At 31.2% G+C, this 12,723-nt stretch overlaps 2 protein-coding genes and 1 pseudogene across 3 annotated transcripts; 2 read left to right on the forward strand and 1 right to left on the reverse strand.

Moving 5' to 3' along the window:
* Nucleotides 1-263: 263 nt before the first annotated feature.
* Nucleotides 264-1,977, reverse strand: LOC149875916 (uncharacterized). The gene is made up of 2 exons (XM_090076035.1): nucleotides 1,797-1,977; nucleotides 264-1,652 (listed from the first exon to the last, which is right to left on the reverse strand). The coding sequence occupies exons 1-2, from the start codon at nucleotides 1,922-1,924 to the stop codon at nucleotides 1,277-1,279; spliced, it is 504 nt and encodes a 167-aa protein (XP_089932161.1). The 5' UTR covers nucleotides 1,925-1,977; the 3' UTR covers nucleotides 264-1,276.
* Nucleotides 1,978-4,473: 2,496 nt separating this feature from the next.
* LOC149875917 (uncharacterized) lies at nucleotides 4,474-7,702 on the forward strand (annotated as a pseudogene). The gene has a single exon (XR_016448981.1). The product of XR_016448981.1 is annotated as an uncharacterized LOC149875917 (transcript).
* Nucleotides 7,703-8,939: 1,237 nt separating this feature from the next.
* LOC149875918 (extracellular calcium-sensing receptor-like) lies at nucleotides 8,940-11,267 on the forward strand. The gene has a single exon (XM_090076030.1). The coding sequence runs from the start codon at nucleotides 8,940-8,942 to the stop codon at nucleotides 11,265-11,267; it is 2,328 nt and encodes a 775-aa protein (XP_089932156.1).
* The last annotated feature ends 1,456 nt before the right edge of the window (nucleotides 11,268-12,723 follow it).

The raw sequence follows: 12,723 nt of genomic DNA on the forward strand, positions 1-12,723 counted from the left end.
TGCCGGGTGAGGTCAAAATTTATTTAAGTGCTGACCAAATTGATACTGATGACCTTAATGAAAGAAATAATTTTCCTGTTGAGTTTTTGAACAGCTTAACTCCTTCAGGTATGCTACCTCATTGTTAAAAATTGAAAATTGGTTGTGTAATTTTGCTACTTAGAAATTTAGATCTCAAAGCTGGGTTATGTAATGGTACTCGAATGAAAGTTTGTGCTCTTCAAAATAATTATATTGATGCAGAGGTTTTGACAGGTGTTTCTGGTGGTAAGCGGGTTTTTGTTCCTTGAATTCAGTTGGCTCCATCAGATTTTATATATATATATACACAGTGTCTCAAAAAATTATCCGACCAAACATTTTTTTAAATATTTTTCCTAAAAAAAGTGCTCTATTTTCATAAATTTAGACTTTTTTGGTAAACTCAAGATTAATGAAAATAAAAGAACATGTTTTTAAATAGATTTTATTTATTTTAATGTAAAATTTGAATCACAAGGTTTTCAGTCTTAAAATAAGGAAATTAGGTCGTTTTTTTATTGTCAAAAAATATTCGACCAAACACATTATTTGTTTCATAACAAATTATTATATAACAAAACAATTATTTTAATACTTTGTTGAGCCTCCCTATGCTTGGATTACAGCTTCTAGAGGTCTAGGCATTGATTCAACTAAAGATTTTGTTTCTTCTGGTTGAATCTTTTCGCAGGCTTCTTCAATTGCCACTTTGCGGTTATCTTTTTTGGAAAATGACCGATCTCCAATTTTTCTGTCTAAAATTTCCCACAAATGTTCAATGGGATTAAGGTCCGGTGATTGTGCGGGCCATTCCAAGACCTCAACATTATTTTCAGCAAACCACTCCTTGGTTTTAGTGGCACTATGCTTGGGATCGTTATCTTGCTGAAATGTAAAATCAGATCCTAGCCGAAGTTTTCGAGTAAATGACTTCAAATTTTGCTTTAATATGTTTCTGTATTGCACCTAATCCATTGTAGTATCTATAAATTGGAGTTTTCCGACACCCTTCCAAGCCATTTAACCCCATACCATCACGTTACCGCCGCCATACTTGACAGTTCCTCTCACGCAGCTTAATTTGTAGGCTTCTCCGGCTTTTCTCCAAACTTTTTGGGCTCCATCAGATGACTTTAAGTTGAATTTCGATTCGTCGCTTCACAGGATCTTTTTCCAGAAACTTAACGGCATGTTTTTGAACTTCTTAGCAAACTCCAATCTTCTTTTCATGTGTTTCTTACTCAAATATGGTTTATTACACACAAGTCGTCCTTGAAATCAGGGATTTCAAAAAGTCTCGGATACGATTTCTGATTGTCTGATGGGATAATTTTATTCCATAATTCTCTTCAGCTTGCTCAGCCAGTTTTCGAACAGAAATGAAGCAATTTTTCTTGACTTGTATAATTAAGTTTCTATCAAAACTCTTAGAAGTCTTTTTTTTGCGACCCTGCCCTTCTTTTGTGGCTGTTGTTCCGATCAAATTATACTTCTTCATTATGTCGGATACTGTATTATGAGGAATTCCAGTCTCTTGCTGCACCTGACGATAGGTTTTACCCTGATTGACTAGATCAACAGCTAAATTTCTCTGAGAAACAGTCCAGTGACGTTTACCTCCCACCATTTTACTTAAAAAAACATGAAACCTTTTTTTTATACATAATTTTTTTTATACTACAAAAAAAACAGTTTTTTGTTATGCAATTTCATAAATTGTATAAAAATTTGCTAAAATATTTCAACAAATTTCACATAAAATTAATTAAACTTACCTAAATATCGCTTGGTCGGATAATTTTTTTACAAGCCTATTCAATACTAAGTTTCTCTTAGGACAAATAATAAACCAACTGAAGCATGAATCAAAAAATATGAACGCTAAATAACATACTATTCCCATTAGAATTAAAATGACAGACAAAGTAAGTATCGCTATTCATTGTTTTTAGTATAATTTAGAGGGTAAACATTTTTTTTTGGGAAAAACTTGTTTGGTCGGATAATTTTTTGAGACACTATATATATATATATATATATATATATATATATATATATATATATATATATATATATATATATATATATATATATATATATATAATGATTTATTTTTAACATTATTTTTCCATTTTATTTGTTTTTTACAGTTTATATTTTTGTTTAAAAAGATAATCTTTAATTGAAATTATCTTTGCTTTATTTAAAAATGTATTTAAATGCAATTATTTATCATTTTTTGAAATTAAAAAAAACCACAAACACAAAGTAAAATTCAGTAAATGAAAAAATAAAAGAAATAAAGTTAAAGAGCTAAAAAAGTAAAATTAAAAAAAAATTATCTAAGAGATTTAATTTTTTATAAAATTGTTTCATTTCTTTATTTTTTAGAAAATTTACTAAAACTACCTTTTTAATAGTTAGTGATGAAGTAAAATATCTTAAATATTTAAAATATTAAACAGATTTATTTAAACTGCCCACACAGTTATTTTAACGCTGTTTTTAATTCCTTTTTTCGTTTTATTTGTCTGTTTTTTCAGACAAATTAGTGCTCTTCCTTGTCATTATCACCATAATTATCAACCTAATGATTTTTTTTGTTCCTTTTCATTCCTTTATAAGTTTTTTAAATTAAAAGCAGTTGTCTTTTGTTATTGCTACTTATTTCTGTTATTCCAACTTATTATTAGGCTTTTGTTGATAATTTAATGTTTTTTTTATATTTAATTTTTTATAGATAATTTCAATTAAAGATTATCTTTTTATACAAAAATATAAACTGTAAAAAACAAATAAAATGGAAAAATAAAGTTAAAAATAAATCATTATATATATATATATATATATATATATATATATATATATATATATATATATATATATATATATATATATATCAAACTTTGGATACAAGATGCAAATTAATAAAACATAAAAAATGTAAAATATTTAATCAAAAGAAATTTGAATTTAAAAACCTTTCAATTAATGTTCTATTTCATGCAATAAAGGAAAGCATGCAAGACCTCCCTTCCAAGGTAGAACAACAACCTTTCGGCAAAGACTTTCCATTTTTAACTCAACAAACTTAACTCTAATTTCATCAATACTTGGTATGAAGAAAATTTGAAAGGTTTTAGACTGAATAGGTTGTGTATATAAATCATTTTGTAAATCAAGTCTAAATATTCTTCACTTAAAAAATCCAGATGATAATTTCTCATCAACAAAACAAAATTGATTTTCTCCTATGTAAAAACATGAATTATTCAGCTTCACTGAAACTTTTAGTTTTCGAGATTTTGTATTTAACATAGATTGTATAACTTTGATATTGCTTGGCTATTTGAACAACAGGACTCTTTGAGTTTTTTACTGCTTTTTTTAATGTCTGCATATAATTTTCGAAGGGAAAACAAGATATGTCATTTAGTGAACAATCAAATTTAACAACATCATCACAAATATGAAGTAAACAGTGAACATTGTAAACACAGAATGAATTTGTATATAAATGTTTTGAGTTGATAACAAAATAATTAATGAGTTCTCTAGCAAAAGCAAGATAATGTTTCCTAAATTCACTGTCTTCATTTAAAAGAATTACCATTGAAACATGCAATGTTAGAAAATGATTATAAATTTCTTTGCTAACAACACCCTTTAAAACTAAGGGACCAGTGTATAAGATAAATTGTCTGAACTCTGTTGCTTTCCACTGATCTAACTCTAAAAGGGAGCGTGGTTGTCGAGCAAATTCAGATGGCATCATACCATGTAAGCTTAATAGATTATCAGATATTTTTTTTATTTGGGCATTTGAAAGTCTACAATGTTTTGGACCAGACTTTAAAAAAGTAAGTATACGTCTTACTACACCAAGACAAACCATGTGCATGTAATCCAAAATAAAATCAGAAACACAAGATATTTTAAGTTGAGCTAAAGGAGTAAGAGATTTCTGATGATCAGTGTACAAAAAGGAATTAAACTCTTCAGTTAATCTTAGAGTTGATGGGTTGTTATCAATATAAACCACTCTATGCTCTTCATAAAATCCTTTAACTTGGCATCGTTCACAGGAGTAATATCCTGAATGACTTTGTATACATTTAAGAAAAGAGCGAGAAGGTGCATCATATATGAATGCTTTAAGTGTAACATCAATTTTTTTATCATTATAGTATAAACCTTCACCACTTAACAATAAAGATTCTTTTAGAAAATCATTAAGAAAAGCATCCAAGCAGTCTGGTTTACCATCACAGAAAAGTGCAATGATAAAAATATAGTTCTCTATAAGACCAAGTATTGGCCATAATTGAAGATTAAAAGATTTGAAAAGAGGTAGCCCATCAACATTAATAGTAATAGATAACCCAGTACATTGAGAATCATTTTTCAAATTCAAAAAATTATTTATGCCATCAGCAATAGTAAAGTAAGCATAAGTTCCACCTCACTTCCTATCTACTGTAACTCTTTTGGTAACTCTGAATGACCATGTTTTTTAAGAATACTCAAAAGCTCGTTTAATTGGTTTTGAGAAATTTTGCTTTTCGAAGACCACATTGCTAAATCTTCTGATAATGTTTCTGTTGTCAAAAGTGGTGCTGCATTACAACATTCAAAATTCTCATAATTACAACTCGAAGACTTATTGTTTTCTTCTTTAAAAACATTATTTAGGGCTTTACAAGGATTTTCAGGTTCTTACGAAGACGCGCAATTTTTCACGACCATACAGTCTTTTAAAAGACGTCTTGAAGACATCTTGAAGACGTCAATCTAAGGCAAGACCATTTAAAGACCTGAATAAGACGGTCTTAAGACGTCTTATGTTTGCTGGGTCTTGTCAAATCTGGTTTGTCAACTTTTTTAATAACGTATCCTTCAATAAAAAGTACTAAATACATACCCACCCAAATATTCAATTAAATTTTTTTCTTTGTCTGTAAACTTAATTTCATCATCAATAGCTAAAACTGAGGTGGCATTTTTAGACTTAGTCAAGTGAGCCAAAATGTGATTTGCAAGGTCATCCTACAAGAGTTGAGATTTTATCTGTCAGATTTTTCATAAAACCTTTCTGACCAGCAACTTTGTAAAATTGTGGATAAAAAACTTCTGCATAACCATTAAAATTTTCAATAACTTCCATTATTAGATCGAATGAATGATTTGCATCATCTTCTGAGAAACTGTACCTTGAAAGCTTATCTCGAATATATAGAAGGTAGCAAAGATCGTTTTCCACAAATTTAATGCTTTTTTTAATGAAAGTTGTGAACTCTTCTGCAGTACACGCACGCTTAATATCAGTTACTATATTTCTTTGCAGTGTTGAAGAGTCAATCTTAAAGTGATGTGTTGTTATGTGGTGTTTAAGTCCTTTCTCTGATTTGCATTTTTTAACACACTGCTGGCAGTTCAAGTTATTTTAAACACTTCCATTCTCAATTTCTGTAAGAAAAGCATCGATATCTTTAAGGAACTTACTTTTTTCAAAAAAAACGTCTGATTCTAGATCTAATATAAGGGAATAAATGGACTGTTCCTCTCCAAAGTTTGCCATTTATTAGATTTTGTGCACTAGTTAGTAGACTGGGCACGATAAATTAACTATTTTCAACATAAATTCAAAGTTTTAACTTCTATTGTTTGAAAACAATAGAATCTTGCGAAAACGGCTTAACTGGCCAGACTATCTGTTATTATGACTATTAGCAAGTTACATACGACGCGGTTTAAGTAAGCGAATATTGCCTTAGGGACAAAACTCTAGCCAATCAGATAATGTTTCTAGATTAAGCGATATACAGTTTTTTCCTCGATTAAACTACTAAAAATAGCGTAGTACTTGATACAATCGAGACAAAAATATATGTAAAAATCAAAACAAATATTTTTTTTAATATGCTAATAAAATAAGTTAGCGATATGTAACTATTATTTATTTTAATAAAAAGATATTAAACATTATTAGATATCAAATTATATTGATTGTATCACTTAAAAGAAATGGTTAACTGGTTTTGTGGCGCAGCATTATGTTTTAACAACTTTAGAAACAAAACTACTAACGGAGAACGTATAAAGTTTTACAGGCTTCCCAAAGATGTTTCTATTCAGAAAGAATATATCCGAGTTTTAAATACAAAGGGAATGAATTTCAGAAATGGGAATATTTGTTGTGAACATTTTTCATCTGGAATAAGAGAGTTATGCACTGATATTCCAGACATAGCTGCACCACCAAGCCAAATTGCTATAATGGAACGAAAATACGCAAATGCTCTGGCCAAAATAACTAAATCAAGAAAAACGACTGAAGCTGATAAAAAACATTTGAAAGGGTTAAAACGTAAGCTTAGTATGATGATATCCTTGTCTAAACCTTGTCCTATTCGTAAAAAACCAACAAACCAACCTTCTTATGTTACAAAATCTCCTTTATCATTACTTAAACCAACAAAACAACAGTTATTTTCTAAATTAAAAAAAGAAGCAGATGCTAACAAAATTCTTCTAGAAAAAATAAACAATGCAAACAATTATATAAAACAGCTTAAAAAAGAAAAAATAATAAACAAAGTAAAGAACGATATGTTACATAAAAAATATTTAATTTTATCTGTAAGAAATCAAATTTCAAAAAAAGAACTAGACAAATTTGAAAAAGGAATGTTTAAATATTCCAAACTTAAAGACAAACCAAAGCAGTTTAAATATTTATGTGGTTTAACTGTCGTGCAATTTCAACTCCTTTATAATTGTGTAGCACCATACTGCCACTTAATTGAATATCCGGATTGCAAAGGTGCAGGAACCAGATTCCTTGAAAAGAAAACCGAATTGTTTTCAGTTCTAACATTGTGCAGACATGCACTTCATCTTGGTGTTATTGGATTTATGGCTGGAGTTTCTAAAAGCACCATGTATCGTGTTTTCAATGGATGGGTTGTATTTCTAGACATAATATTTTCAGAGATAAATTTAAAAGTCGAAAGCACTTATATTTCCCTGATGATGCCTTCTGTTTTTAAAAAAACAGGCCATGGTGAAACCGATATTGTTGTGGATGCTACAGAATTTAAGTTTCAACAAACAATTATGACCTTAATACTTTAATGTTTTCAAGTTATAAAAACTGTACAACAGGGAAAGCTTTAATTGGAATCTCTCCACATGGGTCAGGATTGCTTTTTGGAAACATATACCCTGGTTCGATCACAGATAATGAATTAACAGAACAATCTCATATTTTAGAACTAGTTGAGAAAGAACACGAAGTTATGGCAGATAGAGGGTTTTATGCGCTTCAAAAGGAATATATCTGAATCAACCATCTCAAAAATCAAGCCATCAGTTCCCACAAGCTGATGTAGCTGGTAATTTTGATATAGCTTCTACCCGTATTCATGTAGAGAGATTCATAGGATGCGTACGTGATTGGTCAATTCTTAATGCGGTGTGGGCGGTACAAAGAATGGACTTACTTTCTTCAACATGGAAAATGTTATGTCATGTTGTAAACCTTACAATGCGCCCCATCGGACTAAAAGCAGAATCTTGTAATTAATGATATTTTGTGAATATATATAACCATGTAAAAGCATATTTTATTGTTTTATCATAATTTTAAACATATCAATTTTAATGGAAAAGTTGATGTTTTTACAAGTTCTTTAACATACGATCTAAGTGGTTTTAGTTCTTTAAAATCAGGAATTTTCCCTACAACATTATTTCCAAGAGTAGTGAGCAAAGAATGTTCATGATGTTGCCAATTTTTTATTGGATTTGAATGCAAAATGCTATCTGATATTTCCTTGATAACTGACATCAGTAAATTATTTAGTTGAATAATAAAGAAACTTGAGTTTGAAGTTTCAGGATGATAAGATTGTAAAATGCAGTATATAGATTTTGTACATAGTAGTGCAAGCTGAGCCTGCACGTAATACTGAGGTTAGTTTTTTAAATGGGTCAATGGACTGTCACTGTTTTTTGCAGTTGAAATGTTAACTACATTAATATTAATTCCATTTATAACAGTAATAATAAATTAGTTTATATTTATATTAGCTATATTTTGCTTCACTTTAAACTGCTATAAATGTAAACAAACGCAATAAAATTTTTTGTCCCTACAGCTCAATTATTAGTACCCAGTCCTTCCCGTATGAAACTTGCAAATGGTTAATTATATCGTTAATCTGGCCGTGCAAAATACGCGTGTTCAGGACTTTCTGTTTCGTTCAGTTCAGAAGAAAATATTCAATAAAAGTTGAATTGTAATCGATAAAGTAGCTTTTACGTTGAAATACAGTAATGCAATTACATTTCTCATTCCTCTTTTCTTAAAACTAATCTACCGTTAAAAAGACTTTTTTTAAAATGATCTCTAATCAAAAGTAGTTATTTTTAATGGCTTTGCAGAGAAATTTTCAAAATACCTGTTTTTGATAAGAATACATTTGAAGATAGAATCGCAGTGAGGAATCCATGTAAAACATACAATAGAACTTATTATCCATTTTCATACCATACTTGGCTCGATTTTCATACCATACTTGGCTCGATTTAGATGATCTCAAGTATATTGACGCTTAAATACGCTAAACCCTGATAAATTTAGGTGTAGTATATTTTCGCAATAATTACGTCTCTTAGCATTTGTGCGTTCAGAAATGTTATTAATCATTTCAGAAAAATTATAAGCATTTTACAATAGTATGTATAATTATTGTAAGATACTAACATCATCTTTGTTACTGCTGTTTTTATTTGATAGAGTATTCTGTGAAATATGCGAGACCGAGTTGAAGAAAAGCGGAAGTTTCATAATAGTTGGGTTGTTTCCTATTAAAAGTTGTAGCACACCGAACTTTGATAGCATAGTTATTTTAAAGATGGAGGCTTTTAGGTATGCTGTTGAAAAGGCTAATATACACAATGATGTTTTTGGATATGCAATATACGATACTGGTGATAACACTAACTTGGATTTCACAACAAAAGCTATTGTAAATTCATTTTTCCTCGATGATAACCAGAATACTTGTAACTGTTCAAACGAAAATGATGCGAGCAGAAAAGTTTTAGGTATTGTTGGTCCACAGCAATCGCAAAACTCCATATACATCCACCAACTTTTATCGCCATTTTACAACATTTCGATCTTGAGTTACAGCGCCACCAGTGTCGAGCTAAGCAATAAGGTACTCTACCCCAACTTTTATCGTACAATTCCACCTGACAATTACCAAGCCGAAGCCATTACTAACTTGATAGTTTCCTTCAACTGGACTTATGTTTCGCTACTCGCTTCTGATAACACCTACGGGAGAACTGGCGCACAGGTACTTATTGAAAAGTTTAAAAATCGCAGTATTTGTGTAAGTGTGCAAAACTACTTTAGCGATAATTATAACAGGTCAGCAAAAGAGTACAATGATATTGTAGCTAGTTTAAGTCGGTCTTCTTCTAAAGTCATTATTATGTGGGGGTATCTTGACTCAATTGAAGCGTTCCTTAAAGTTGCAGGAAAAAATGGGCTTACGGGCAAAACATGGATAATAAGTGAGTCCAATCAACTGGATCCATTGTTTAATGACCTAATGAAGATATTGAACGGAACCATTATCTTGGCTCTTCCTGAGTTAGGAAGTAAGAATGACTTTGAAGAGTACTTTTTAAATTTAACTTACGGAGAGTCAGATCTGTGGTTGAAAATGATATTTGAAAAGTTTAACAAAAGCCAAACAGACACTCAAGTTCGTGAGCTTGACTATAAGTTTAACTATGTTCTTGCAAAGACTGTGCAAGCTGCTGTAGATGTTTTAACAAACGCTTTTGAAAACTACAGAAAAAAAAACCTCATTCCTGATCTCGATGGAAATCGAGAAGACTTCAACAAGGAAATTAAACGCGCAAACATTTCGATAGGGAAAAACAGCACGTTTCGTTTTGACGAAAATCAAGACCCTCAGAATGCTCGATACGATTTCTACTTTGTTAGTAGATCAAACTTTATAGACTTCGCATACTGGTCATCCGAGGAGAACTTTATAGTTCTTAACCAAGCAACTCTTCGATTGATTGCTGTTAAATCATCCTGTTCTGAGCCATGTCCTGAAGGTAAATACCCAGAATATTATCAAGAAAGTTGCTGCTGGACGTGTACCGAGTGTCCTGAAAATCAGTTCAAGAAAGAGTCTGGAGAAAGCAGCTGCACGGTTTGTCCCACAGGAGAATACCCGAACGAAGGGAAAACAAAATGTCTCAGTCCTGATCTCATTTACTGGAGCTTTGAAAGAGAAGAAAAACATCCGTTCCTAATTGTAGTGTTCTTCACTTCTGTGTTTGGTGGCGCAACTGCAATCGTGTTCATGTTGACTTTCATGCACAAAAGAAGCACACCGATTGTGCGTTCTGCAAACTTTCGAATGTCCATGCTGCAGATGACAACGCACCTGGTTTTGTTTTTCGTTCCCTTTTTGTTTTTCGGAGAAGACTCAAAATGGAAATGCTATTTGCGAACGTATGCCAGCGGACTATTGTCTTTTACTATAATTACGTTTACTTTGGTCAAAGTAAACCATTTGGTGGCAGTGTTTGAGTCACATCACAAGCTGACCCCAAAAGATAAGATGAAAATGAAAATGAAAGAAATACTCATTTTTCTTTGCGCGCTATCGTTATACGTAACGATGATTTTTGTTATGCAAAGTATTTACCCTCTAAGTTTAACAGAAAACAAAACGATAACCTCATCTTCAATTCAAATCGAAAAGCACTGTGACACTCTACCTTTTTTGGTTTCTGACATAAGCTTTACATTTGTTATTCTTTTTTTGTGTGCCGTGCAATCGTTCTACGGTCGGAATCTGCCAGGAAAATACAACGACGCGAACTACATCGCGTTCGGAATGTTTTTTTCAACTCTGGTGAAGATTATAGCAATTCCAATCGGAGTAGGTTTGCGAGATTCGAACAGTTACAGTCTTCTGATCTGGCTCTCCACAAACATTTCAAACTTCTTATTGCTGACCATCTTATATTTGTACAAAATCAAGATTATTATTTTTAATCCTTCCAAAAATACAACTGAGGTATTTCGAAAGATGAGCTTTGAAAGCATTCGATCGAATGAATCGAGTTTAAATGTCAATCAAGCAGTTTCAGAATCAACCAATTCAGTGTTTGAAATTTCAGTTACAAAAGATGAAAATAGTTAACCATAGATAAAAGATGAAAAGAAATACTTTTTTTTTTTTAATACAGCTTTTAATCGGTTTTCAAACAGACGCAAAAGGTGTTTCCCGCAAGGAAAAATCAATTAGTTGAATCATTCGTCAAAAACCAATAGAACCAGTCACACACTGATTCCATTGTTAAACAGTTGTATAAATGTAACGAAAACTCTTTCTTTTTGGTTGTGAAATTTTAAATGCAGAAAAGATGCTTTTTAACGCATGCTTTTCTTATTTTAGGTTTTTAAAAATAATTAAGCGAAATAAATGCCGTGAATGTTCTCAAATTAGTCACACCAAAAACTGTGAGAATAACATAACCTAGCAGTGGCGTTGCGGATATAACGACCGCGTCCAAAAGCTATATTCCAGTGGTTGCAGCCTTGGATTGAATGAAGATAAGCGACTGAAATGCGATTTATGCGTTGGTTTTATTCTCAGTTGAACAACCGCTGGTCAATTCGATGCAGCAGAATGAAATATAGAGACGAAACAGTTCCGAAATTGAAAGTTTTTGTGAAAATTTCTAAATGAACGGTGAAGTTTGAATGAGAGAGTTTTCTTTTTAGACTTTAAACCACTAGATGGAAAACACAGTTGCAAGCTGGCAGTTATAATTTATTGTAGCCTTTCTTAAAAATATCAACAACAAACAAAACTGTTTTGCACTCAAATGTTGATTAAAGACTTTGTATTTAGTTTTAATTTCTTGGATTTGTGAACTTTTATTGAAACCAAACTTGTTTATATATTCACTCAGTAATAAAAGATCAAACTAAGTTCCTAAGTTATTGGTTAAGTATTTTTATACTACGAATAATTTCTCCATTTTACACCACTTAAAAATTAACCACATACCTTATATTGCGTTTTCATTACCATGCTCACCGTCGCGGATAGTTTAAACCTTTAGTATTAAAGAAGTTATTTTTTATTTAAGTTAAAAAAATCTTTATAACTATTTATAACAAGCATCGGTGTTTTGATTTCCCTTGAATAACAAAAAATAACGAATAAAGAACAAACTTTTAAAAAGATTTGAAAGATTTTAGAGTAAAGTTTGGGATACATCACATACCTTACTTTGTTTCAACACGCGGCACAGAATTTTTATTCGATTAAAACCGTTAAACTTATTGTTCAAAAATATAAACCTTTGCATGAATGTAAACTTGACACACCATAAACGTTTGCCGTTTTAAGCTAAAAAAAAAACTTTATAAACTTCAGAAAGTTTGATTTTTTTTAAGAGACAGTTTTTATACTTTGTTTTAGGTGTCGTTTAAAAGTTACTACTTGTGGACAAAACCTTATTTGTATCTAGTGCTTCTCTTGGTGAGCAACCCAGCAAACACTTCATTCTTGGGCCGTGCGAGGCCCACCTTTGGCATCACGATTGGCCCACCATCGGCAAACGAACATGAGCCGAGCTTAGCCTTGC

This window comes from Hydra viridissima, unplaced genomic scaffold (assembly GCF_058129835.1).
Source record: "Hydra viridissima isolate aposymbiotic clone 2 unplaced genomic scaffold, HvirCarnegie_v1 scaffold_105, whole genome shotgun sequence".
Taxonomy (NCBI): domain Eukaryota; kingdom Metazoa; phylum Cnidaria; class Hydrozoa; order Anthoathecata; family Hydridae; genus Hydra; species Hydra viridissima.